The 24,319-nt window shown below is 36.1% G+C and overlaps 2 protein-coding genes and 1 pseudogene across 2 annotated transcripts; all 3 read right to left on the bottom strand.

The window, feature by feature from the left end:
* Positions 1 to 299: 299 nt before the first annotated feature.
* Positions 300 to 1,232, bottom strand: LOC100780507 (probable F-box protein At4g22030; annotated as a pseudogene).
* A 901-nt stretch (positions 1,233 to 2,133) lies between these two features.
* Positions 2,134 to 2,877, bottom strand: LOC106795841 (uncharacterized). The gene has a single exon (XM_014766762.1). It carries the CDS (start codon positions 2,875 to 2,877, stop codon positions 2,134 to 2,136), a length of 744 nt encoding a protein of 247 aa, XP_014622248.1.
* Positions 2,878 to 19,348: 16,471 nt separating this feature from the next.
* LOC100781593 (pollen receptor-like kinase 5) lies at positions 19,349 to 22,874 on the bottom strand. Its single transcript, XM_003545511.3, has 3 exons — positions 22,073 to 22,874; positions 20,559 to 21,188; positions 19,349 to 20,010 (listed from the first exon to the last, which is right to left on the bottom strand). Exons 1-3 carry the CDS (start codon positions 22,716 to 22,718, stop codon positions 19,349 to 19,351), a joined length of 1,938 nt encoding a protein of 645 aa, XP_003545559.1. The 5' UTR covers positions 22,719 to 22,874.
* Between the last annotated feature and the right edge of the window lie 1,445 nt (positions 22,875 to 24,319).

Here is a 24,319-nt window from a genome sequence, read left to right on the forward strand (position 1 = left end):
ATGCTTAATTATTTTGTGTTGACTTTGGGAACATTTTTAGGAGATTAAGACCGTGGAACTCGTGAAGGCAACTGGGTGGGTTTATCTATCCTTGTCTGGAGCTGATCCTAGGTAAGTACACTGTTCTTTTTGTATCCAGTTTTTGTTGGTTTAAGTTTGTATCCAGTTTTTGTTGTTTGGAGGCCTGGATTTTTGTTTTCAACAAAATTTTGTGTGCATGTTTTGGTAGATTTCTAGCATAGAGTAAAAATTAAAAGAATGGTATGTAAGGAATTAAACAACAAAAACAAATATTGATCTTAGAAGAGTTTGCTGGCGAATTCATGTATCTCCCTCCCTTCAATACGACATGAAGCAGATTTTGTGGCAAGTTCTCTCAGCTGTGACACACTTCTTCCCAATTGCAAAGCCATCTTCATTTCAATTAGCTCTCCATTTTCTCTTTTGTCTAAGTCTTTCTCTTCAATTGCGGCTTCAATTGTCTCCTCCAACAGCTGAAAAAATCCACCACAGGTTCTGTACATTTCAAACACCATGCCAACTTGCCCTCCATGCTCAAAAGCATTAACCACCGTGGCCAATGCCCCAGCAAGGGCAAGAACTAATCCATCTCCTGAAAACACAGACCCTAGTGCAGCAATTCCTGTGAGCAAAGGTGCTGAAACAACAAAACCCTTGTTTATCTTCAGTGCAATATTCCCTAACCTCTCATAGTCTTCCATGTCTTTTCTCTTGAACACTTTAATAACCTCCCTCATTTCCTCTTCCAACTCCACATTCCATCCATTATTATTGTTGTTCTTAATATCCATTATCTTGTCTTTGTCATTGCTCGATAATCTACTTTTTGGCCACCATCTAGCTGCTTCAAACTTTGCTGGAAACTTTTCGAGCATTGCACCACCCAACAAGGGGAGTGGATAAGCCTTGTCTAGAGCCAAAACCTTCTCTATTGCATCCCTCACATCTCCTTCACTTGGATTTCCAATGGCGATTTCTGTTTGGATCTGTGTCTGAAGCTGCTTAAATAGTCTTGCAGCGTTTCATTGTTCCTCAATAAGTTGTGAGGGTTGGATTTTGTTGGTAGCAAGTAGCATCCCCGTGGCTGCAGAAAAAAAAAGTGCTGATGATAGTTTAAGAGCCAAAACTGGTGCACCATCATAACTACCTGCAACACCAACCATGGTTGAAGCCGCGAGTGTTAGCATGTTGATGGAGTTTAGTAGGAGCATTTCTCACCCCTGCCCATCTTCCAACAGAATTGTTTAGAGACAGCAGTCATACTATTGTCTTGATTAAGTGCCTTTAGGTCAGCCCACCAGGTTGAGAAATGCTGTTTGTGAGGCCCCTGATCCAATCGTCTCCACCCCTTATATTTAGAGATCAAAATCGTATTCCACAGCTGGTGTGGTTGGTGAAACATGAATCATTTCCACTTGATTAGTAGAGAATTATTTAAAATTCTCAAATCTTTGACCCCCAAGCCTCGTACATCTCTATAAGCACAACATTGTGTCCAAGATACCCATGCAATCTTCTTCTCTTCTAGTTTACCTCCCCACAAAAATTGTATTTGAATGGAAGATAACTTATTAATGACTGTTTTAGGGGCCTTGAAAAAAGATAAGTAAAACAAAGGTAGTGCTGTTAAGACAGCCTTAATAAGAGTGAGTCTGCCAGCCATGGATATGTTTCTCTTATTCCACCTATTAAGCCTATCTTCAAATTTCCTAATTACAGGATCCCACACCACCCTTCTTTTGGGATTGACAGCAATCGGAATTCCTAAATAACAGAAAGGAAATTGAAGCAAAGCACAGTTAAGATAGTTTGCAGCATGAAGACACCACTCAGATTGACTAACAACTCCAAATTTGCTCTTAGCAAAATTAATTCTCAATCCAGAAACCAGCTCAAAACTCCTGAGAATAACCTTCACAGTTTTGACATTTGCCATAGATGCTTCTCCGAAAAATATCATTTTTTCTAACGGCCAAAGATAATATTATATATATGATAAACATAGTACCAGAGGTACTACAGTAAGGTACAAGGGATAACATCCCCTAAAACACAAGAATGTAACCAACAAGCCACCAAAGAACAACATTGCCCAGCCCTACAAATCACACACTAGATAAAAGACAAAGACATATTTGAGGACCATTGGTGAAAAGGAACAGTGAAATCCTTTTCCCATCCCCTCAACCAAGACCAAGGGAGAAAGATTGCTTTGTCAACCAATTTAGAGATGTCAAAAGGTTGATTATTAAAAATCATGTCATTTCTAAGATTCCATATGGATCTTATAGCTGCTATCCACCATATCTTCCTCCTTCTGTTAGAATTCCTCGATCCAGCCAATGAGCAGTGCTGAAGAAAGTTGTCCATAGGCTTACTGTGCAGAACTCTATCTTCCTTCACCCATGAGTTGAATTCCCACCACAAAGGCATAACTTTATGACAAGTGAGAAATAGATGGGAAGCAGATTCGACTTGGCTTTGGCAAAAGGGGAAAAGGTCATTTTGAAGGAGAATCTGCCTCCTGATTAGGTTTTCCTTAGAAGGAATCCTATCCCAGAGTAATCTCCAAGCAAAGGATAAAGCTGTAAGGGGGATTTTGATTTCCCATAGCTGTCTTAAGCCACTATTTGGCTGATAGAATAGTTGATAAGATCTGATACAATTATAAGCAGAATTTGTAGAGAAGATCCCCGTTGGTTCAGCTCCCCACACCCAAGAATCCATCAAGGCTGCATTAGTACTTATTGCTGCAGTCTGGTCAATAAAAGCTAAAGCTCCCCCCAATTCATTATCAAAAAGATTTCTTCTCCAGGAGAATTTCCACTCCCAGCCAGTTTCTCCAAAAATCCCCATGCTTGCCACTGTTTGTAGTTTTTGAGATGATATTTGATATAATTCTGGGTATTTTTCTCTAAGAATAGTTCCATCTCCCACCCATGAGTCTTCCCAAAATAAAATTTGATCACCACTGCCCAGTTTCCAGAGAAATTGCTTATTGACAGCAACATACTACTGTGTTGAATAATTGATCTTAAATCAGACCACCAAGAGGAGAAATTCTGCTTAGGAGGACCCTCTTCCAAGCCTCTCCAACCCCTGTACTTTGAAGTGAGGATTCTGCTCCATAGATGATCTGGTTGCTGGACGAATTACAGCAGATCAGGGACCAGCTAGAGGAGTCCATCACAGAGAAAGTGACGAGGCAAGTCATGGCATCCTTCAGCCAACTTCAGTTGCAGATGCAATCTCAGGGACTTGCAGTGCCTCCTGAGCCTCTGGTTGGTCCCTCCGGTCCTCGAGTGAGCACAAAGGGGAGTTGTGTTGATCCCTCAGGAAATGATCCTGAGACGGGTGACTCTAACAGGTGCGGCTTGTACATAGAAGCAGATCCTGCCCGCCTGGTTGCTGTGGCGTCCCCAAAATAATGACTGGTTTAATAGTAATGATTTAATTAACAAAAACCATGGTATTTTTTTTTTCTTCTTTTTCTTTTTCATTTCTTTCTCTTTTCACTAAAACAAGTTTTCGAAGGAAAATCCTCACTACAGAGTCCTGAATGGCCAGTTCACAACTCTGTTCGGAGTCATTTCTTTCTCACTGCTCATAATCTCTAAACTATTTTGCTTTTTCAAAAGAAAGAACGTACCAGCCATTACTTTAGGTCGTCACGTGAAAATAAAAGAATAAAATACGGTCGATAAACTCTTTTACAAATAAAGTTACTAACGCTTTCTTTTCAAAGAACAAGATCGATCATAAATGCATTCATCATTTAAAGCTGTCAAAAATATGGGAGTTTTACAAAATATATAGTGTCATCCAGAGCAAAGGTGTCCATAGTGGTGGCTTCAGCCACATGTATACAATCATCAAATGCCTATACATCAGGTCTACCCATACAAAAACAAAAGAGTAAACCTAACAGTTAGTCCTAGATACACCCACCCTCAAAATATACAAAACAATCCAAAAAGTTGTCCACTAGGATGAAGAGCCCCCGCTGATCGCCATCTCCCTCGGGCCGCTATCCTCCGTAGAGTCTGCCTCAGATGCCGACATGACTTCCTCGGGAGAATCCACCTCGAGAAGTGGATCCTCATCACCCTCTAGAAAGTCAAGGGCATCCACAGCAGGCTCAGGAGGTAGCTCCTCCAGGTCCTCCTCAGGGTCTTCCTCGGATGACGTTACCTCGATCACTTGAACGGGCTCCACTAGACGATATGGTGTAGGCGTGGGTAGTATCCACTCCACAGTGCGCTGAAGCGTCCGTGCAGGTTCATCTGGATGCACCAAAGAAGTAGCCGTGAATCGAATGGTGCCCCGAAATCGGCACCTCGTGTTGCCTTCGAGGGTCTCCCAAGCTCCCCCTAGGCACTCCATCTCTACTCGATCACGGATTAGCTGCGCCGCCATCACGATCTACAAGAAAGAAGAGAAAGGGGTAGACTCTTTCACAAGAATCTAACTGTGCTGCACACGGTGCGTCTCATAAACACTACATGCAATAAAAAGGGTATTTTAAGGCTTTCCATCTCTGGTAATCGATTACACAACCTTGGTAATCGATTACCAGAGGCTAAACTTGAATTACACAGCCTCAGGACATGAAATATGCAATAATACACTGTGTAATCGATTACACATGCCTGGTAATCGATTACCAGTGACCCATTCCTCTGTGTAATCGATTACACAGGCTGGTAATCGATTACCAGAGGCTCCCTAAGTTTCCTGACTTCGTTTTCAAGCCTGGTAATCGATTACACCCCTTGGTAATCGATTACCAGAGACCATCTTAGCCTCCTGTCCTCAATTTTAAGCCTTGTAATCGATTACCCACCCTTGGTAATCGATTACCAGAGGCCACAATCCACATATTACACAAAATTCACAGCTGGCCAGCCACCACAAGCCTCCTTGCTTTGTGGTCTTTGTTTTCCTTTTATATGTTGACTGCCAGGAGCTCGCCTGCTTAGGTACATCACAGGTTCTCACTGACCGACTATGCCCGGGTTGGGTCGGGATTGGTCAAGCTTGGTTTTGGGCAATAGCACCCCACCTGACGTCCCCAAGGTCTCCTGACCCCCGCGACATATCTCCAGGTACCACTCTGTGGTCAACAATAAAAGCAGGAAGTTTCACCCTTCAACCCTTCCTCATCTCAAGCTTGTAGGATTATGGGGTACCCATCACATGTGGTACTAGGTGGCGGTCGGGCGATGGTGCACAACAAGTTTTCCACATCCACAATGCGCGCATAAACCCACCATCCCCTGTTGCCCACCTCCAACTGAGCTCACGTACTCCCACGTAGCCCATATCCTCGTTTCTCTCAACACCGGGTCCCCATCAATCCTCCCAAGCTTCCACAACATCCAAGCAAAACAACATTCAAACAACACAAGCTATCACAGCCAAGCAAAACAGAGCAGAGGCAGAAAACTCTGCTCAACACATCAACCAAAATCACAGCTTTTCTCACGTAAAGACCACAGTAACAATTCCTTCGATCCAATTCGTTAACCGTTGGATCGACTCCAAAATTTTACTGGAAGTCTATAGTGCATAAGCTTACATTTTGACCGTTGGGATCTACTAGCAAACATCCAGAACTCATTCTGCACTAGACTTTCCACAGCCAACCACACACAAGCATTTTCTCTGCACTTGTGCAAAATTCTGCTGCACAATTTCACAGCAAAAATTCTGCATAAGTGCAGATTTCGAAAATTACACTTCCTCTCATCCAATCTTGCCCAAATCAATTCCTACAAGTCCCAAATCATGTATCAATCATGCCTAAACCAAATTCAAGCTTTAAAGCACAGCAACACAGAATCTAGGTGTCCAACACCCCTCCATTCAATGGCTTTTCTAGGTTTGAAAGGTGAAATTTAGAATGAGGTAAATTTGAAGCAAACTCTCACCTCACACCAGTCCATAACATCCATTTAGACTTGTTCAAACTGGATTTACACCTAAAATCTCACCGAATCAAAATTTGACTCTTCAACACCCAAATTTGCCCTAGAAATGGCTCTTTGTTCACTTTGGTCATTTATTTTTCTCTCTAGCACAGTCCAAGCTTTCTCATAAGTCCTAAATGACATTTCAAACTAGGATTAACTCACTTTAACCTCCATTTACCACAGAATTCAGACTTAACCTTCCAACTCTCAAAGCCTCACTCTTTTTCCACTCATAACATCACATTCTCACTTTCCAACCCTAGGTTAACTCTACATTTCATCTCTAACAGTTTTCCATGAGCAGTTTTTCAGCATACAACATCACAAACATCATCACAAAACCCTAAAACAGAATGGGTATGTTTAACTCATCCAAACATGGCAATTTCAACAAGCTTTCAACAAATGCCTTCACAAATAATCATCACACAGCAGAAAACTAACAAAACCACCCATCATATCTCCCAAAACCCCATACCCACGAAATTTAAGACAGAAAGAAGTCCACCCAAACCTGAATTTTCGAAGTCCCACTCGTAGCCACGCACTTCACGACTCCGAAAATGCTCTCCTTTCGCGATTTGGAGCAGAAATGATGGCCAAAGGTTGAAGCTTTGCTTGGAGCTTCAATGGAGAATGGAGGAGAAGGAAAAAGCAACGTGAGGAAGAGGGAGAGAGAGAGCTGTTCTGAAATTGGGCTGAGTGAAGAGAGAGAGAGAGTTGCTTTTTTTTTGGGTTTTAATAAAAGGGTTTTCTCTTTTCTATTATTTTATTCAAGCTCTGCCACATGTCCCTATTTGATTGGAGCAAAAAGGGCCCACTTTCTCTTTTTGACTGTGACCCATACTCAGTCACAAAAGTGAGAAAAATCTGACCTTTGAAACGCTAAAAATCCTGCCTCGGTTTGCGTGCCATTTCTCTGATTCCAGTTTCTCGCGTTTCTCTGCGTCCGTCGGGGCCAGTTTTCGAAAGCAAGCAATATGTATATCAAAACGCTCAGAATAAAACCCCGAGCGTGGTTCAGAGGTTGGTTTCGTTAAATTCTAAGTCGCACGCAAAACGATGATTTTTAACTAATTAATTATGAATTAACCCATAACCTCCCAGTTACGGATTTCTCTCCCTTAATTAGCTTAACCCGCATATCTTGCCCCCCGCTATTCCTACTTCTACCAAGAACATATAGGCATATACACTGAATAATACTTATATATAATCATTCAAAATACATCGTTTCCAAAAATTCCGGGTAGAAATTTCCAGGATGTTACAGTTGCCATGGGGAGAGTTTATGAGGGATCCACTGTTGTTCATAACACTCCTTTGTTGCCTGGCCAAGTAAAGGTGAGTGTGGAGGAGGTTACAGATGCAGATGCTCCAGTTCCTGTACCTACTGATGAGGTTTCCTTAGTGGGGCAGACACTTCACACCTTCCATGCTTGGCCAACACATCTAGTCAAGTCTTTATCACAACATGTACTTATTGTCCTTACTATATGTTTCTTCTTTTTAAATTAATTCATTAAGTGTGCCTCAAATTAGGCTATTTAACTTTGTTTCATGAACAGGTAGCCGTGTCTCCGGCAAAACCACCTCCGAAGCCCGATCCGGAGGTCGATGATCCACTTTATCTGATGACATTGACCATCCCAGAGCTTTTCTTGAGGCCTTATCAGGTTAGATGGGATGCCACCGTGTTCGGGGTCTTTAATCCAGATTTCCCCCTCTACATAAAGCACGAAGACCTCTCCGAAATCGCACACGGTGGTCAATGTCTCAGCATATCAGTGTTACAGTTGTGGATTTTGTAAGTCTTTATATAAAGGCTTTTAATTACGTAAGTTATGGCTTTCAATTCATAAATATTTAACTTTGACTTAACATAAACAGGCATGTCACTGAAACATGTATGCGAGTGGGGAATTCTGATATCTATGGATTCCTCGAGCTGCAGTCCATTCAGAGGTCTGGGCAATTGCAGCTTGAGTCTAAAAGTTACATAAAGAGTTGGATGTAGAGTTCACAACACGATGTCTATCTTGGAGCCTACCTAAATGGGTAAGTAACAAAATAACTAAATTTAATTAATGTTTACTAATGTACTAACCCATTTTAGGTTCCACTGTAGCTAACACTGGCAGATGGTGGTCATCCTGCCCAAGGAACACCTAGTTTTCTGGTTTTGTTCATTGCATAACAGGCCAGACAACTACCTTAAGGGGATTATTAATAGGTTAGTGTTCTTTTCAATACATTTGCATTGTAATACCTCAACGTACAACACCAGCTTTTAATTGTTACTCATATGGAACAGTGCTATCAAGGGTCTTGATGATGCTCCACAGCCTAAATCAAAGGCTTTTGCTAGGTGGATTGTCATCAAGGTACGTCATTTACATAAAACTTCCACTTATATATATTTCTTTATGTGTCTGTACACTAGTTGTTTAATTAATATCCAAATTTCATTATGTATTTAGTGTAATAGACAAAAAGGAAGTACTGAGTGCGGCTACTATGTGATGTACTGGATGTCCACCATCATTTTAGGAACTTTTAGGAATAATTGGGAAGCGGTAAGTTTATTTCAAACAAAATCGATATATTTATAATTTGTATTACATTATTAACTTATTATGATTTATTTCATCATGTAGTATTTTAACGATCCTAGACCATTGGAGCCAGAGAGATTAAAAGCATTGCGGATCTAGTGGGCACAGTTTTATCTCAGAGTTAGAGATCAGGCCTAGGATTTAGGGACATTATCTTTAGCTTTAGTTTACTTTGGTTTAACATTTTTTACATTTTCTATGTAACATGAACATTGAATTCATTTGATGATTGTTCTTTATGATAAATCAATTATTTGATGTTTATTATCATTAAAACTGCTTGAAAACAGAATAAAATGTTTATTTCCTGTGAATTGGGCCTGAAATTGCATTTGACTGATACAATTTTGGGTTTACTGTAAAAACAGAAAGTATATATATAAAAAATACTTGAAAACAACATCGGTTATTAACGAAAACCGATGTTAATATCATAAACAACATCAGTTATTTACAAAAACTGATGTCGATATGAACCTTAACATCGGTTGTAATAGAAAACCGATGTTAACGTATGTATATTAACATCAGTTATTTGTGTATAACCAATGTCAGCGTTTGTATTTTAACATCAGTTATCTGTAGATAACCGATGTCAACTCTTGTACATTAGCATCGGTTAGTTATAAATAACCGATGTGAACATTTGAATATTAACATCGGTTATGTACACATAACCGATGCTATACACAAAGAACTACACCAAATAAGTGTATGCAAAATCAATGTTGACATCGGTTTTCTAGCAAAACCGATGTTAATGGAATATATTAACATCGGTTTTCGTAGGAAACCGATGTTAATGTATTACATTAACATCGGTTTTACAAAAAAACCGATGTTAATATAACATATTAACATCGGTTTTACTGGAAAACCGATGTCAACGTTCATCATGCGTACAGTTTTTTTGCTGTTGTTCATTGTGTTTAACATCGGGTATTTAGAGAATCGATGTTGTCATATACATGTTAACATCGGTTATTGATACATTCAACATTGGCACCTTCAACATCGGTTTTAGAACCGATGTAAAATATTCTAAATAACCGATGTTGAAAGTGTATTTTCTAATAGTGTTTGATTCTTTACAGCTAAAAAAGAAAAAACATACATTACATATATACTTACTTTTTTTTTGTTTGCATTGATGAATTAAAACAAAGTACACTATTGATATTTGATAGTGGTGAATATCTCAGTCTATTATTGTCCACTTATTTTTCTCTCTTATCCTCTTTAACACCCATTTAAGGATGGAAAAGATAGCTGCCAAAAGCAGAAGTAGTCAAGCTAAGGTAATTGGAAGCATAATATCAATAGTAGGAGCATTTGTATTGACTTTGTACAAAAGCCCTTCAATCATCAAAGCTCATTCCCATGATCTTTCCTTACCACTTCAACAACCATTTAGCTTTCTTAAATCTGGGGATGCAGATTGGGTCACTGCTGGCACATGCTTGGAAAGTAGGACTGAATATTTCATTAATCTCCATTGTTTGCACTGTAAGATACCTTTCTAAGTTAACTGCTGTTGCACGTTGACAAAAAAAAATAGTACTACACTTTGCAAGCTAATATATTTTATTGAAGACAAGGCACATATTTTTCCTTCTTTTTGTTCTTCTTAGGGAATAATTCAGAAAGTCATGGGCTATACTTTCCACGTGGGCACTGCACTTAAAGGGGCCTGTGCATTCTCACCACTCCAAATTGTTTTTTCTGTTGCTGTGGGTGTCATATTCCTTGGTGACACTCTTCATGTCGGAAGGTATATATATATATATATATATATATATATATATATAGATATATATATAAAATTCAATTTCTGCATTTAAAATATATTAGAGCATCTTTGGTGTAATAGTTGAATTTGAGATCTTCATTTCTTTTAATAGGGACATATTTGGATAATTTTTTTCAAAATAAATAATTTTTTCAATAAGTTAAAATTAGTTATGCATAGACTAATTTGTATAAGTTGTAAAAGATGATTGATAACTTATGTATAAATTAATTTTAATTAATAAAAAATTATTTTAATTTATTTATTTATTTCTCCTAAAAATACCTTTGAACAAATTTATCCAAGTTTCTTATCATTACATAAAATTTAAGAATAGTACAATATATTTTAGTAGAGTTCAACGCAAGTTCTTAACTATTAAAAACAATGTTGTCATTGTTTTTAAAACCTTAGATAATAAAATTTAAAGCTTTTATAAGCTCGAAACATTTAGACATATGCAATATATTCAATTTTGTACATAAAAGGTTCATTGGAGTATAGTTGGTGTGGCAATAGTATCATTTGGCTTTTATAAGCTCTAATTATTTTTTATTTTTAATAAATTTTATCGAATAGAAAAATATGTGTTAGAAAGATTATATTCCTTATACTTTTTTTAATTAATTTTTTTATCTCAAAAGATATGACCCAAAAGAGAAAAAAGAGAGTGAGTAGACAAAGAAGAGAGATAATTTTCTTAAAATCTTCACCTAGTTTTTTATATAAAAAATACATGTTTTTCTCTTCTCTTTTGAAATAAAACTACTTAATGACTTATGAAATTTTAATATGATAGAGTGGTGGAGGATTGGCTGAGTTTGCTGTTGCTAAGAAAAAACATTTTGATCAATGCTGCATTAGGTGGTGTAGGTCACTATTCACTCCAACGGGCAAAGCTGGGAAGATGAATGTGAGTAAGGCACTTTTCAAAAAGGCAATTAATTACTGGTGGACATAGCAGTGTCATTGGCCTTCATTACATTATGACATTTCCTTTTTTTATAAGCACATTATGAAATTGCTATCCTATTTTTTTGTTTTGTTTTATGCTTGATAATATGGTTTTCATTTTATTTGATTGTTGTCATAATGAATGAAGGAATAGAGGGTATATCTAGGATACATTTTTTAGTACAACAATGATCACATAGATGTGCTAGAACAAAGGAAAAAAGGTGAGAATATATATGCTTACCTGTCACAAACTGCAGATGTTCTCGGTAAGAAGTTGGGGGATTTTCAATCAATGGTTTATAGATAGACGTTTGTGTAACTGTGTTAGTTTTTCCTCTGGTTTTGAATTATAGATCTTGGGGAGCCTTCATGATGCATCATTTGGGAGATGAATGAATTTGATTTCTTAAAATGGAATCATGTGCATTTTCACTTTCTTTAACCTTAATCGTTTGTTGAATGTGGAAACTTAAGAAGGTTGTACTTGGGTTTATTTTTTAAAGAATGAATATCATGCTTTATCTATTTTTAAAGAACTAAAGTCAGTTGTTGAATTGCAATTAACCAAAATAATAAATCTCATGCACTTTCTGGTTTATCTCTGGCTTTGAATTAATTTTGTTAACATTTTTTTAGAGGAACTTATATCAATTGGAAGCATTACTGAACAAGCTTAAATCCAAGACCATAAGGACTGAACCACTTTCTCAATCTATTGTTGCCACAAGGTGACCTTTGGTATCTTAGTTTGACTTTATGATCCCCATGCCTATCCTATAGCTTGATTTTTTTTATTATTTTGTATCACTTAGTAATTCTAGTCTCTTAGTAGTCTATGACATATTTTCTCAGTTTTTTCAACTGAATATAAGTTTTTTCAAGTCAATATAAGTTGCAATTAGGAAATCTTTGAATAATGAAAGAAGGTATCAATTGTCAACATGGTTGAGTGGCTGACTAAGTCAGCTTATGTTAAGGAGCTATAAAGTTATATAACCGTGCCACTGCTACAAGTGTACAAGTGCTATTCACAATGTCCCTATTGTGTTGTATGTTTGTCTAGGTTCTGTGGGTATTGTTGGGTCCTGCACAAAGATTAATAGGCCTATGGACTTTATCACAATTGTGGGGGTTAAAATAAAACCCCTAAAAGACAAATGTAAATGTTTTACTCAGTACTCACTTTATGTCCTTTTCTTCTTGGAAAAAAAAAGTGATTAGGTGCGGCTTGGGCTTAGGGATTAATGTAATTTTATTTTAACTATTGAATGTGATTTCATATCCTTTTTTTTATCTAGAACTCTGCTTCTATATCTGATATGTTGAAGATGCCTTATTTATTTTGCTTAACTAGGCCAGCTTCCTTCCATAAGTCATGTGGATTTTAGGATTTGTGTCCACATTGCTCTTGTCTCTCGATGAAATCTAATTGTGTTGCTTATACTGTGTAGTATTCCTTATGACCTTAGCTATGAATCTTGGGAATGGTCATTGTTTCAATAGGGTCAAGGATACTCATTACCTGCAGATATACAGTATCTTGATGCTAGATGGGAAATTCCTATTGTGCTTCCTCTGCGTGATTGTTTTGCCCAAGAGATCAACATGCTATGCCGCCTTGATGGGTTTGTAGTCCTCTAGATATGTCATCACCATTTAAGAGAATAAAAGTTGGCATTTTTTTTTCTATTTTATGTTGTGTAAATTTCAGAGAATAAAAATTGTCTTCTATGTTTATCAGACTGAATTATATAAATCTTGCTGAATGAATGTGTCTCGTCTCTTTTTGGAGGGTAGTCTAAAGACTGTGAAACCCTAAAGGACAAAATGCAGATCTTGGTTTCCTTGCTTGCGCCATTTCTTGAGGATGTTCATTGTATTCTTGTAAGCTTAATTTTATGCTTCCTAACATAAAATCAATTAAATTTCTGTTTTATATTTGAGTTGATTCATTTAAATTTCACAAGCATGAGGATCCTAATTTCTGTTTTATGTTTGACTTCATTCAATTAAATTTTTTTATCTCAACAAAATGCATTCTGAATTTGTTGTTTGTTTCGGGTTAGGTGTTTTAAGGTTTTCATGTTTTGTTTAGGTGCAGGGGAATTGATGATGTGGTGGTAAGAATATATTGAGCCTAAAAAGGCAGTATTTCTTTATTAGTTATAATGTAGATAATATTGTAATATTGTTATTATAAATATTAATTTTCATATTATATAATTAAATTTATTGATTATTAGCAATATTGATAATATTGTAATTATAAATACTGATTTTCATATTATACAATAATATGTATTGATTATTAGCAATATTGATAATATTGAAAATATAAAAAATGATTATTAATTAATCAATTTTTAATTGCATGTTATTAAATATTTAACATCAGTGCTTACTTAAGGACCGATGTAGAAATATCTTAGAAATAAGATATTTCTACATCGGTCCTTAAGTGAGCACCGATGTGGAAAAACACAATATAACACCGATGTAGAAGGTCTAATTTCTACATCGGTGGTCAGGATAGCACCGTTGTAAAAACTGCGATGTTCAACAACGGGCATGACGTCAACATCGACGTAGATAACATATTTTCTAAGTCGTTGATAACGTTAGCAATGTCTTCAATAAAGACTTTTCAAAGACAGTTGGTACGTTAGGCTCGATGTAGAAAACGTTGTCTTTCTACAACGGTGATTTGGGGGCCGATGTTGAAACTTTTAACTTTTAACGACATCCTATTCAACATCGGTTGACCACCGATGTAGAATGTCATTTTGCACTGATGTAGAAACTGTGTTTTGTAGTAGTGTGAGGAGTCGTGTTTTTTATATAGTTCATAGATAGACTTTATGTGTTAAAATGTTTTCTGGGTTAGACCTGAATTGAGAGGGAGAGGCCATGACGGACTCTTTGGAGTCTAGGCCTTGGGGGTAAATACACTCGGTTTGAGTGCTCCTTTAAACCTGTGTCGATCCCATATGGTTGGAGAATTCTCACAAAACAGCATGACCTTGATTGGTCTGCCTATGATTTTGCCTAGTGAAAGTGACCTGACTTACTAGTGTGTGGTGACCAGTTTAGGTAGGACTATGGTGTCCTAATACATAGTTTATGAAAAAAATAATCATAGAAAATGAAGGCATTCACATAACGACACATGATGGTCAACAAATGGTGTATCATATATTGTATTAGAGGCCAATAAGAAGGTTATACCTTATAATAGGTCTATTGAGTCTGGTCACCCACTTGGTAAGAAAGTGGGTTATCACTACAAAATGCCAGCTTAGTTGTTGACAAATATAAGACTCCCATCACAGGTCTAGCCGAGGTAGACAAGTAGCATGCATAAGTTTTGAGAAGCTGCTCCTCTGGAACTATCTCAAATGTTTGCCTAAAGATCTTTTCATACCCTCTTTCTGCAAGAACCTTAGTTCCTTGAGTAATCCTCCCCACGACAACATCAACAAAACTAGGTCCCATTTTCACTGTTCCATGCAAAATTAATTAAATAATAATAATAAAGGAAAACATACATAAATAAATAATCAGAGGAAATGAAATGAATACATGTCCCTATGATCAAATAAGTGCAACTAATCAATAAGTTAATAACACATAATAAACAAAATGGAAAATGTAAAGAAACTTGTAAGATTTACAAAACAATTACCTTTTTGTCGAAACAACAAGAAAAAACAACAAAGCATTCAAGGAAAAGGAATACATTCATCTTAAGATAACAATACAACTCCCAATGTCGTGCAACGACCATCTCATCCATGGCATTATAGCAAATTTTTTTTTCAAGCTTATAAAATATCACTCCATAGTATGGATGAATAGCGATGAACTTTCCATGTCTATTGACTTCCTTAAAAACAACAATATCATACCTAGAGGACATACTTGATGGGTCTTGAGCCTTCAACTTATGCAATGGAAGTGAAAAGCATGGTTACAAACTCTTGTACAAGATTCGGTCAGAGCAAGCAACAATTTGAGTAATTCTACTCTTGCTAAGCCAAAATGTAACAAGTAGAGAAGCATATATACTAGGAGAAAAAACCTGCGCACTTTTTTAAAAATCCTAAAAAGCCTTCAATATGGATTTTTACCCTATGTTGCTCTGTGCGGGGAATAGGTACAAGTATCTAATACAATATGCAAATGTGATAATATTTTGAAAAAAATTAACAGTGACAATATATTGAATAAAATATAAATAAATAAAATATTATCCAGATGTGGTTATCCTATCACAACTCAAAAACCCAAGCGAAATGCATTATTTCTCTCTTGCAACTTCACCACACCATTATTCCCTACTATTTCCCACTCCCTCGAGGGAGGTATTAAGTGATAGTGAGACTTTGTGTATTATGGATTTTTTAACTATCATTTATCACTTAGGTTGTGGGTAATTCTGTGGAGAAGTGTTCAACTCAATTCCTAATCATAATTTGTTTGCACCCAGAGAGGGTGATGTTCCTTTTGGACAAGTGTTCAACTAATTTCCTAATGAGTTTTACTTATGAAAAGACTATTTGCATGGCTCATATGAGCATAAAACTCAACTTTACACGTGGAGAAGGGTGTTCATTTTATGATAAGAATGATGTCCAATCAAACAATTTCACAACAATATGAATTTGAGTTTGTGGCTATGGCATCATGAAGATTAGGTAGCCAGATAAAAAGGAAAACACTAAAAGATGAAAAAAATATGCTCTACATTATATGCTTAAGAAGCTGACTTTGCATTAGATGAAAAGCTTAACAGAAAAGGAGGACGAGTAGAGTATATGTATTAAGATAATTGAAAAACATATATACAAGGAAAGACCATCTAAGTAAAAAGCCTAAATCAGAGCATAAGGGCGAGCAAATTGCACCCTTTAACTCACTAAAAGAGTAACAAATAACAAGCTGTCACACTCACAACACAGTATACATAGCAGATGATCAAAACATGTTTTTATTAGGTTTATTGTTTTCAGACAATCAATCATCGTGACTCAAATACCCCTTCACTTAAAAAATCCTATCAATAACTTCCATCACCAATAAATGAATACAAAACATCAGTAATTTACTGAAATTTTTTCTGCAACAAAATTTAAAACAAAATCACCAACTAATTCAGGGGAAAACAAGTAGATAAAAATAACAGTAATGAACAAAATGACGCATATAATTGGAGAATATTAAAGGGCTTTAGAGCGTACCCCAAGCTACAGTGCATTCCTCGCTAGTGGTGCTAGCTTGGTTGGCCTGACACTCAATACCTAAACCAGTAATCAAACTAAAATCGAATTAAGTTATTCTCTTAGAAAAACGATAACTCACAACACACAGACAATAAGTTGAATTAACATGCTTACAGAGATCCATGATATGGTTCCGACAAATAGCAGAATTATCCATGACAATATCTGCACCAAAAGAATAATAAATTAAAAGAAAGAAATGAAAATTAGGGTTTGGGAAAACATTGAGAGAGGCACACTCCAAGCCTAGAGAGAAACCACATTCCACTTCTTGATCTTGAATCGCTTCAGCTTCTTGGTGGACGAAGATGGACCACCGCTGCTGGAGGCTTCACCGGCTGGAAACACGATCACGTCGGAATCCAGTGTCGCCATGATGCCTCTCGGGCTCAGTCAGAGTTTTCAGCCTCCATGGCTGAGGTTAGGGCAGTGGAGAAGTGCAAAGGGAGAAAGGGAAGATGCTTGGAGGGGAGCTCGAAAGGCTTTAGGGGATAGGGTTTCAGAGAAGAATAAGGTAGCGCGTAAGTGGGTATGAGAGTTTTTAGAAAAAAGTGACAACATCGATTTTTTCAATAATCGATGTTGTGCATATTTCTTAAACGATTAACATCGATTTTTTTTACAAAACTGATATTAACATCATCACGTTAACATCGATTTGTTCAAAAACCAATTTTATTAAAATTAATTTATTTACAAAAATACCACTGCCCTTTTATTAACATCGGTTTTATTAAAAACCGATGTTAGAGTAGCGATGTTGAAAGTGTTTTTTTTAGCCGTGTTAGGCTCTTCCCAAGGCCCACCGAGAATGACCTTGGATAGCACAGGCAAGCCTCTACAAAATCCTACACTGATATAAACTTACATTCATCCCAACCTCTTTCCAACAACACCACCCACCCCCCATCTGTCATTCACCCCCACCCATCATTACCTATGCCACTTTACCATTCACGCATCATTGGAGTTGAAAATGAAGCCCCCAAAACTATGTTATACCCTTCTTCTAGAACCAAATCTCACCTTTAAGGTCACCATCCCACACATGCAATCCTCAAATTCACACATCTATCAATGAATTCGGCCATTCTCGAAGCCTTCGGCATTGCCGGAGAGTCCACCATCAGGATTGCAAGACAACAAAAGGGTAAGTGTTGTCTCCGTCAGCACTCCAATCAGCTCCATAACTACCATCATCAGATCTAGATTCACACTGGTGCGAATCTGCAAGGATAGTGGTGCAACACCGACAGTGCGATTTTGATGCTGTGATGCGACTTGGTGTAGTGCGACAACAGTGGTGGATCTGAGTGTGTTGTGCATTGGATCTAGGTTTAAAGATGAATATAATGATTTGTGAGATATAGGTTGGTTGTAAGATTTGGGTTACTCATCGATGCGATGCCACCGTTGGCACTGAATCAATTTGAAAAAGGTTTGCAGCGAGAGAGAGAGGGAGGCTCTCTGGAAGCTTCAGTTGGGTTTGAATCTAGAAATTTCAAAATGTTTATTGTGCATTTTTGTTGTTGTTGAGTTAGATTTGGGTTTGAATCTAAAAATTTGGGTATTTGTTGTTTATTATTTGTTGTTGACGACCTTGAGTTTGAATCTAAATTTTTTTAATGAATTCTTTATATTGTTGTGGCTTGAAGAAGATTAATATTGAGTAGGATTGACGATTTTTAATTATTATGATTTTAAATTAATTATTTAAAAATTAAAATACAAATATAATACTAAGCTTCTTAATGGGAAATGAAAAAAGATATCTACATGAAACTTTTTAAAACATAAAAGAGTCATATTTGAATGTTTTAATTTTATGTAACAAAAAAAATGTGAAATTTAATAGATAAAAAATAACATTAAGCCAAATTTAAATCCGCACAAGCAATTTTGTTAAATGTTTCAACAATCATTTTAAAATCAAAGAAAGGTGGCAAAATATGTTTGAATATGGGTGAAGGTTCAATATGACATTACTAATTTAGAAAGCAATTTTAAAAGAACAAGTTTATTTTAAAAGAAGAAATAAACTTTAAAATACATTTGGCACGTGATAAACCTAATATCAAAACTAAAGAAACATATGCAAATGTGTGAATTTTCAGGAAGCTAATTTTTATTACACCACAAGATAAGTAGTAAACTTGTCATTGAAAATAAGAAAATCATTAAAACATCTTTCCATCTTTAGAAAAAATCTTCAAAAGATTTGATTTGAAACACTAATATACATGACAACTAACTTTGAAAACAATATGCAATTGAGAGTAAAGAAAAGAGAAAGACAGAAAAAACCATAAGGGTGGTAACTCCATAAAACAATCTTGGGTCACATATGGTTATAAAACATTGATAAAATCTTCACTCAACAAAGGAACTCAACATGATATATCTTAAAAATAGAATTTCAAAAATAAACTATATATAGTCATTGTATTGCAACAAATATAAATCTGATCTAGATTTTTCATTGAATTGATACAAAGTCTTAAAAATGAATAAAAATCTATATAAAAAAAGATATCTTAACAGTTACAATAATTATAAAATGTTTTTTACATTTCGTGCAAACATAAAAACAGGTTTAGGCCTCAATGGCCTCAATCAGCATCACAATGACCACACCTGTAACAGTATAAGAAATCACAACGTCAACTACAATGTTGAAGCCTCTCCCTTTGTCCAATGTAAGTCCCCACATTATCATCAATTAGTGACAGAAAAAGAGAACTCATCTTCAGTCATAGTCCTTGAATACAAATCCCCTTCACTGACATAAGAAGAGTATTCTTCATCACTATCCTTCTCCTTTAACTCCTCAATCTTTGCCAGTGCCTCCCTCCAATCCCACCTACTCTCCACACTCCATTTGCAGCAAAACATTCCAATCCTCAGCAGCTTCAGCATCTCACCCTCCCCATTCCTGGTCCCCATAATGTCCTTATCAAACACCTCACCAGTCCACTCTTCCCTCACTACTGAGTCCACCCATGTTGCCAAGTCAGAATTGTTCCCACCCTTCCCATGCCTCAGATAATTTGCTGGGAACTTCCCTGTTAGAAGCTCCAGAATGAGGATCCCCAGACACCACACATCACTTTTCACATTTGGCCTTCCAAATTGGTTCACCTCTGGGGCCTTGTAGGCCGCCATGAACCGCTGAGCATGACTCTTGGTCATCACTGGCACAAGGCCATACTCTGTCAAGTGTGGCTCAAATGAATGGTCCAAAACAACATTGGAGGACTTGAGATGGCCATGCGGTAGATTTTGGCCAGGGAAGCTTTCGTAGAGGTATGCTAAGCCTCTAGCTACTCCTTTTACGATTTTCAAACGGGTTGACCAGTTTAGCACTGAGCCATTTCTATCTGCATGTCAATGCAAAATTTGGTAATGGTAATCAATTTTCTTTAAATTTGAAGTAGTACTAAATTTTAATGAATAAATAGTTTAAGCATTGATACTGTTATTCAATCACAAATTGTCATCTAACATGTATGATAAGTCATATCAATGATATTAACCGACAATTATCTTATAGAAATTAATTAAACTCAATATTAGTTGTGATAAAAGTTCAAACTCTCGTTGAGTTATTCCAAAAGTTTAAGCTATTATATGAACATCTCTCCAACAACAACAAACGTGGTATCCCACCAAGTGAGGTTGGTTACATATAACATGCCGCTATTAGGCTTGGTTAAAAATCAATCTTATAAACATTATTTACCATAACAATAAAACTACTGCACCACCTAGTGCACTTTTCATATCTCTAACAAAATGAATTGATTCAAGCTGGTCAGGATTGATGAACATTTTTAATTCATTAATTGGTTGAAGCCAACAAGAGTGACAGACTTTACCTATAACTATAATAGTTGCAACTATTACAAAATATAAAACATTGACATACCATGTAGATGACTGGCCAAGCTGCCATTTTCGGCATAGTCATAAACCAAAAACTTATCTTCTTTTCTGTAGTAGAATGCATCAAGGGGGAGAAGATTAGGGTGTGTCAAACTTCCAAGCCTTTTCATGTGCTCAATGAACTCTTGTTTCCCAGCATTGTTCATGTGCCTAAACCTCTTCACAACCACAGTTGGTCCATTCAAAATCATAGCCTTGTATGTGGACCCGAAACTGCCACTACCAAGAACCACGGCAGAGGCTCTAAGCAGGTCTTGCAAATCAAACCCCCCTTTGTCTTCCCTAACAAAGTTCAATGCCCCATCACCACCCTTCTTGAAATCACTTGTCACATCAATGGATTGTGACTCCCTGAAGTCTACACTGTTCTTGGAATTCTCCTGCTTGCTTAATATTAAGGGTTGCAACCTTTTTCTCCAGTGGTTACGGATAAATAGAAGTGCTACTATTGAAGCAACAACAACCACTACGATCACTATAATGACGGTTATAAGGATTCGGTATTTGTTTCCCTTTCTTTGAGATGAATCAGGGTAGGGAATCTCTGATCTAGACTCGTTGCCACCAATCTCATTGCACGGACTCATCGGTTTTCCACATAGGCCTTTGTTGCCTGTGTTGCACAAGAACAATTAAATTGAACATGTAAGATAACATCCAACAAGAAGAAGAAAAAAAAAACAGTATCTAGTATTCAGTTTAAAGTATATTCTCTAAGATAACTTTAAGGAGTATGTGTAATTGAATGGATGATCTATGAATTACTAAGTCAAGTTGCTGATGCATAAATCTGAATCCAATACCAGTAGTAACTTTTTCTGTATCAGGGAATTAAGTCTATAAAGCTTTCACACGTAATAATCACTTTTATTTATAAACCTCTGGGAATATTACGTGAACCAGAAACACAATACCTCAATGAATTTTCAAAGTCAATGGTAATTGACTAATATTTACCCCCTCTCAAAATAGAAAAGGAAAAGAACACAAAGGAGGGTCACTAATAACAAAATGAATTCAAGATCAAACAAACAGAAAGAATATCGAGCATCTAAACTAGGTTTTGAAAAATGGTCTACGTCTGCAATTTTGGCTGCAACCTCAAGGTTTTTTTTATATGTCTGCAACTGCAATTATGACTATACCGGCTACATTTGTCCACAATTTCCTGTAATATCTATTAAGGAACATGAAGAAACCACAATTATAATTTAAAACCTTCCAAGTTGTATCTGAATGTAATTTAAAATTTATTGTTAGGCTAATGACACTGCAAGAGTTTCCCAAATGTGCTATTAAATTTTATATATGATCTATGTAGCAAGGAATGATAGGAAGCAAAAGCTTTAGTTTGGCAAAGGAGTGAGGTTCAAATAAGTTATGAGTAAACATGGATTTTCAAAAACAAATAAAATAAATTAAATATGCAACGACAAACAACAAACAAATTAAAAACTAAGTCTGTTGGTGAAAAAACAGAAATGACTATTAACTTACCAGCAAATGAACTTGGATCCTTGTTGCTTAAGCTTTCTGGTATTGAACCTTCCAATTGGTTATGCGACAAATTAAACATTCTGAAATCCTTTTGTTGAAACTCTGGTATGCTTCCTCCAAAACTATTCCCACGCAAGTCCAAATCCCAAAGTCTAGGCAAGTTAGCAAGTGACTTAGGAATATGACCCGTGAAGCCATTCTCTGCCAAGAAAACCCTTTTCAGTTTTGTCATGCCCTCAAAAGCATCATCCGGAATATCGCCAGAGAATTTATTGTTGGACAGAAACAATGCCCTTAACCTCACAAGCTTTTTGAACTCAGGCATTGGACCCTCAAATGTATTGTTCATGACACTAAAGCTTGTCAAAGTTGGCAATTCCAACAAGGTGTCTACATCAATCTTCCCACCTAGACTCATATTGTGTAGTCTCAAGCCATAAAATGTTTGGTCAGTGTGGTTGCATAACAAACCTCTCCAACTACATAAACTAGACTCATTCACCCAGTTGTTTAAGGCATTGTTATTGGACAAGGAAGCTTTGAACCTCATCAAAATTTGAGCATCTGTGTCTCCCAACAATGGCTCAAAACATAGGGCGAACACCAAAAGCGTAAGAAGGCAATAGTATGCTCTTCTAAGAGCCATAATTAGTTGATCAGAGGTCGAACCAAAATTGGTTGATGAGAAAGGAAATAGAGGGAATAGTGAAAATAAAGAACAAAAGAACTATTGAGAGTTCGGAAGAGAGTGTGCATAGGAAATTATGATTCCATGGTTTAAGGGGTGACATTGACAAAGTCCTACATGGCTACATGCAAATTAAGAATGATGAGCTGGTTAGGCCGGCCATATACAAGTATTAATTTGGATTTGGACCTTGTTTTCTATGGTAATACTTTTGTTTAATGGCATAGAGAGGTTAGTTGAAAGCTGTTTTTTTTCTTGTTATTGATGAGATAGTGTCTTCTACCCAATTGGCCGTAGCTAGATTCATAAAATTTTTATGTGAGTTTTATTTGTTTAGTGTGTGCTTTGTTATATTCTGATGTTACGTTGATCGTAGTTTGTATGTGCCATGTGTTTTTATTTTGTGTCCTACATGCATTTCGTTCGTAAATATATTGATGAGAACTAAGAACTTCCCAATAGCGGCATTATTATTACGATGAAATTACAAAAAAGAACGCATATATAACTATAAGTACCCAGTCATACGAGAATTTCTATATATATAAAGACAAGTTATATCATGAGTTCCACATATTTTAGGATACTTTTTATAATATTATTATTTTTGCCTATTTCTCTACGTCTCTTTTTATCTCACATTTTTCTCTTGCATTCCTAATTCTCTTATGATTGTACAAAAATGATTTCACAGAGACTACATATTGGATTATTGGAGAATTTCTATATTAAAAGAGCGAGAAAGTACTAACAAAAGTACTTAACATGTTTTTTTATTAATTAGGAAAGTATTATTGCCTGTATTGTTATTTGTCCACTTTAGAAAGAAAAGTTTACTTGATCAAAGGGTACCCTTGGCTTCAGTTTCTACTCGTCATATTTCTTATCTGCAGCGCATAAATTATCGAGGGTCTCATTATCCCATAACAAAGCAACTGAAATTTATGGCATTGGTTAACGAAAAAAACTGATGTTTATATATATATATATATGAACTTCATCAATATTTTATTAATCTTTATTACAAGTTTTTAAAACTCTTCCATCACATTACCCCTCTCTCATCTAGTGGTCATTCTTCTTATAAAAAATTTCTATTTATAGACCTATATAACATTCTATTATTAAAAGAAGAAATAAATTCTTAGTTCATATATAATCATTTTAAATCTAAACAACATTCCAAAGAAAATATTTTTTTATAAATTTAAACAACACCCTAGAGATTTGAAATTAAAAATTTGAATTATTTCATAACAATCATTTCCTCAATTAAAATTTCTAAACTTCATATTCAACGTCCACCATCATGAATGTTTGTTAAATCATGCTTCTACTCTGCGAACTTTGGTATGTTTCTGGGTTATGTTTGGTGAGTATTTGTTACTAGATATGTGAATTTTAACAATATTTTTGTTTGTCTAACACTTAATAAAAATATTACTAAAAATATTTGGTAAAATTTAAAAAATGTTATCAAATTATAAATAAATGTTACTAATATGTTTTTATGACATTTTATCTAATGTTGTATATAGTTTATGTTGTTAAAGCCTAAA

Source organism: Glycine max, chromosome 14, assembly GCF_000004515.6.
Source record: "Glycine max cultivar Williams 82 chromosome 14, Glycine_max_v4.0, whole genome shotgun sequence".
NCBI classification, from domain to species: Eukaryota; Viridiplantae; Streptophyta; class Magnoliopsida; order Fabales; family Fabaceae; genus Glycine; species Glycine max.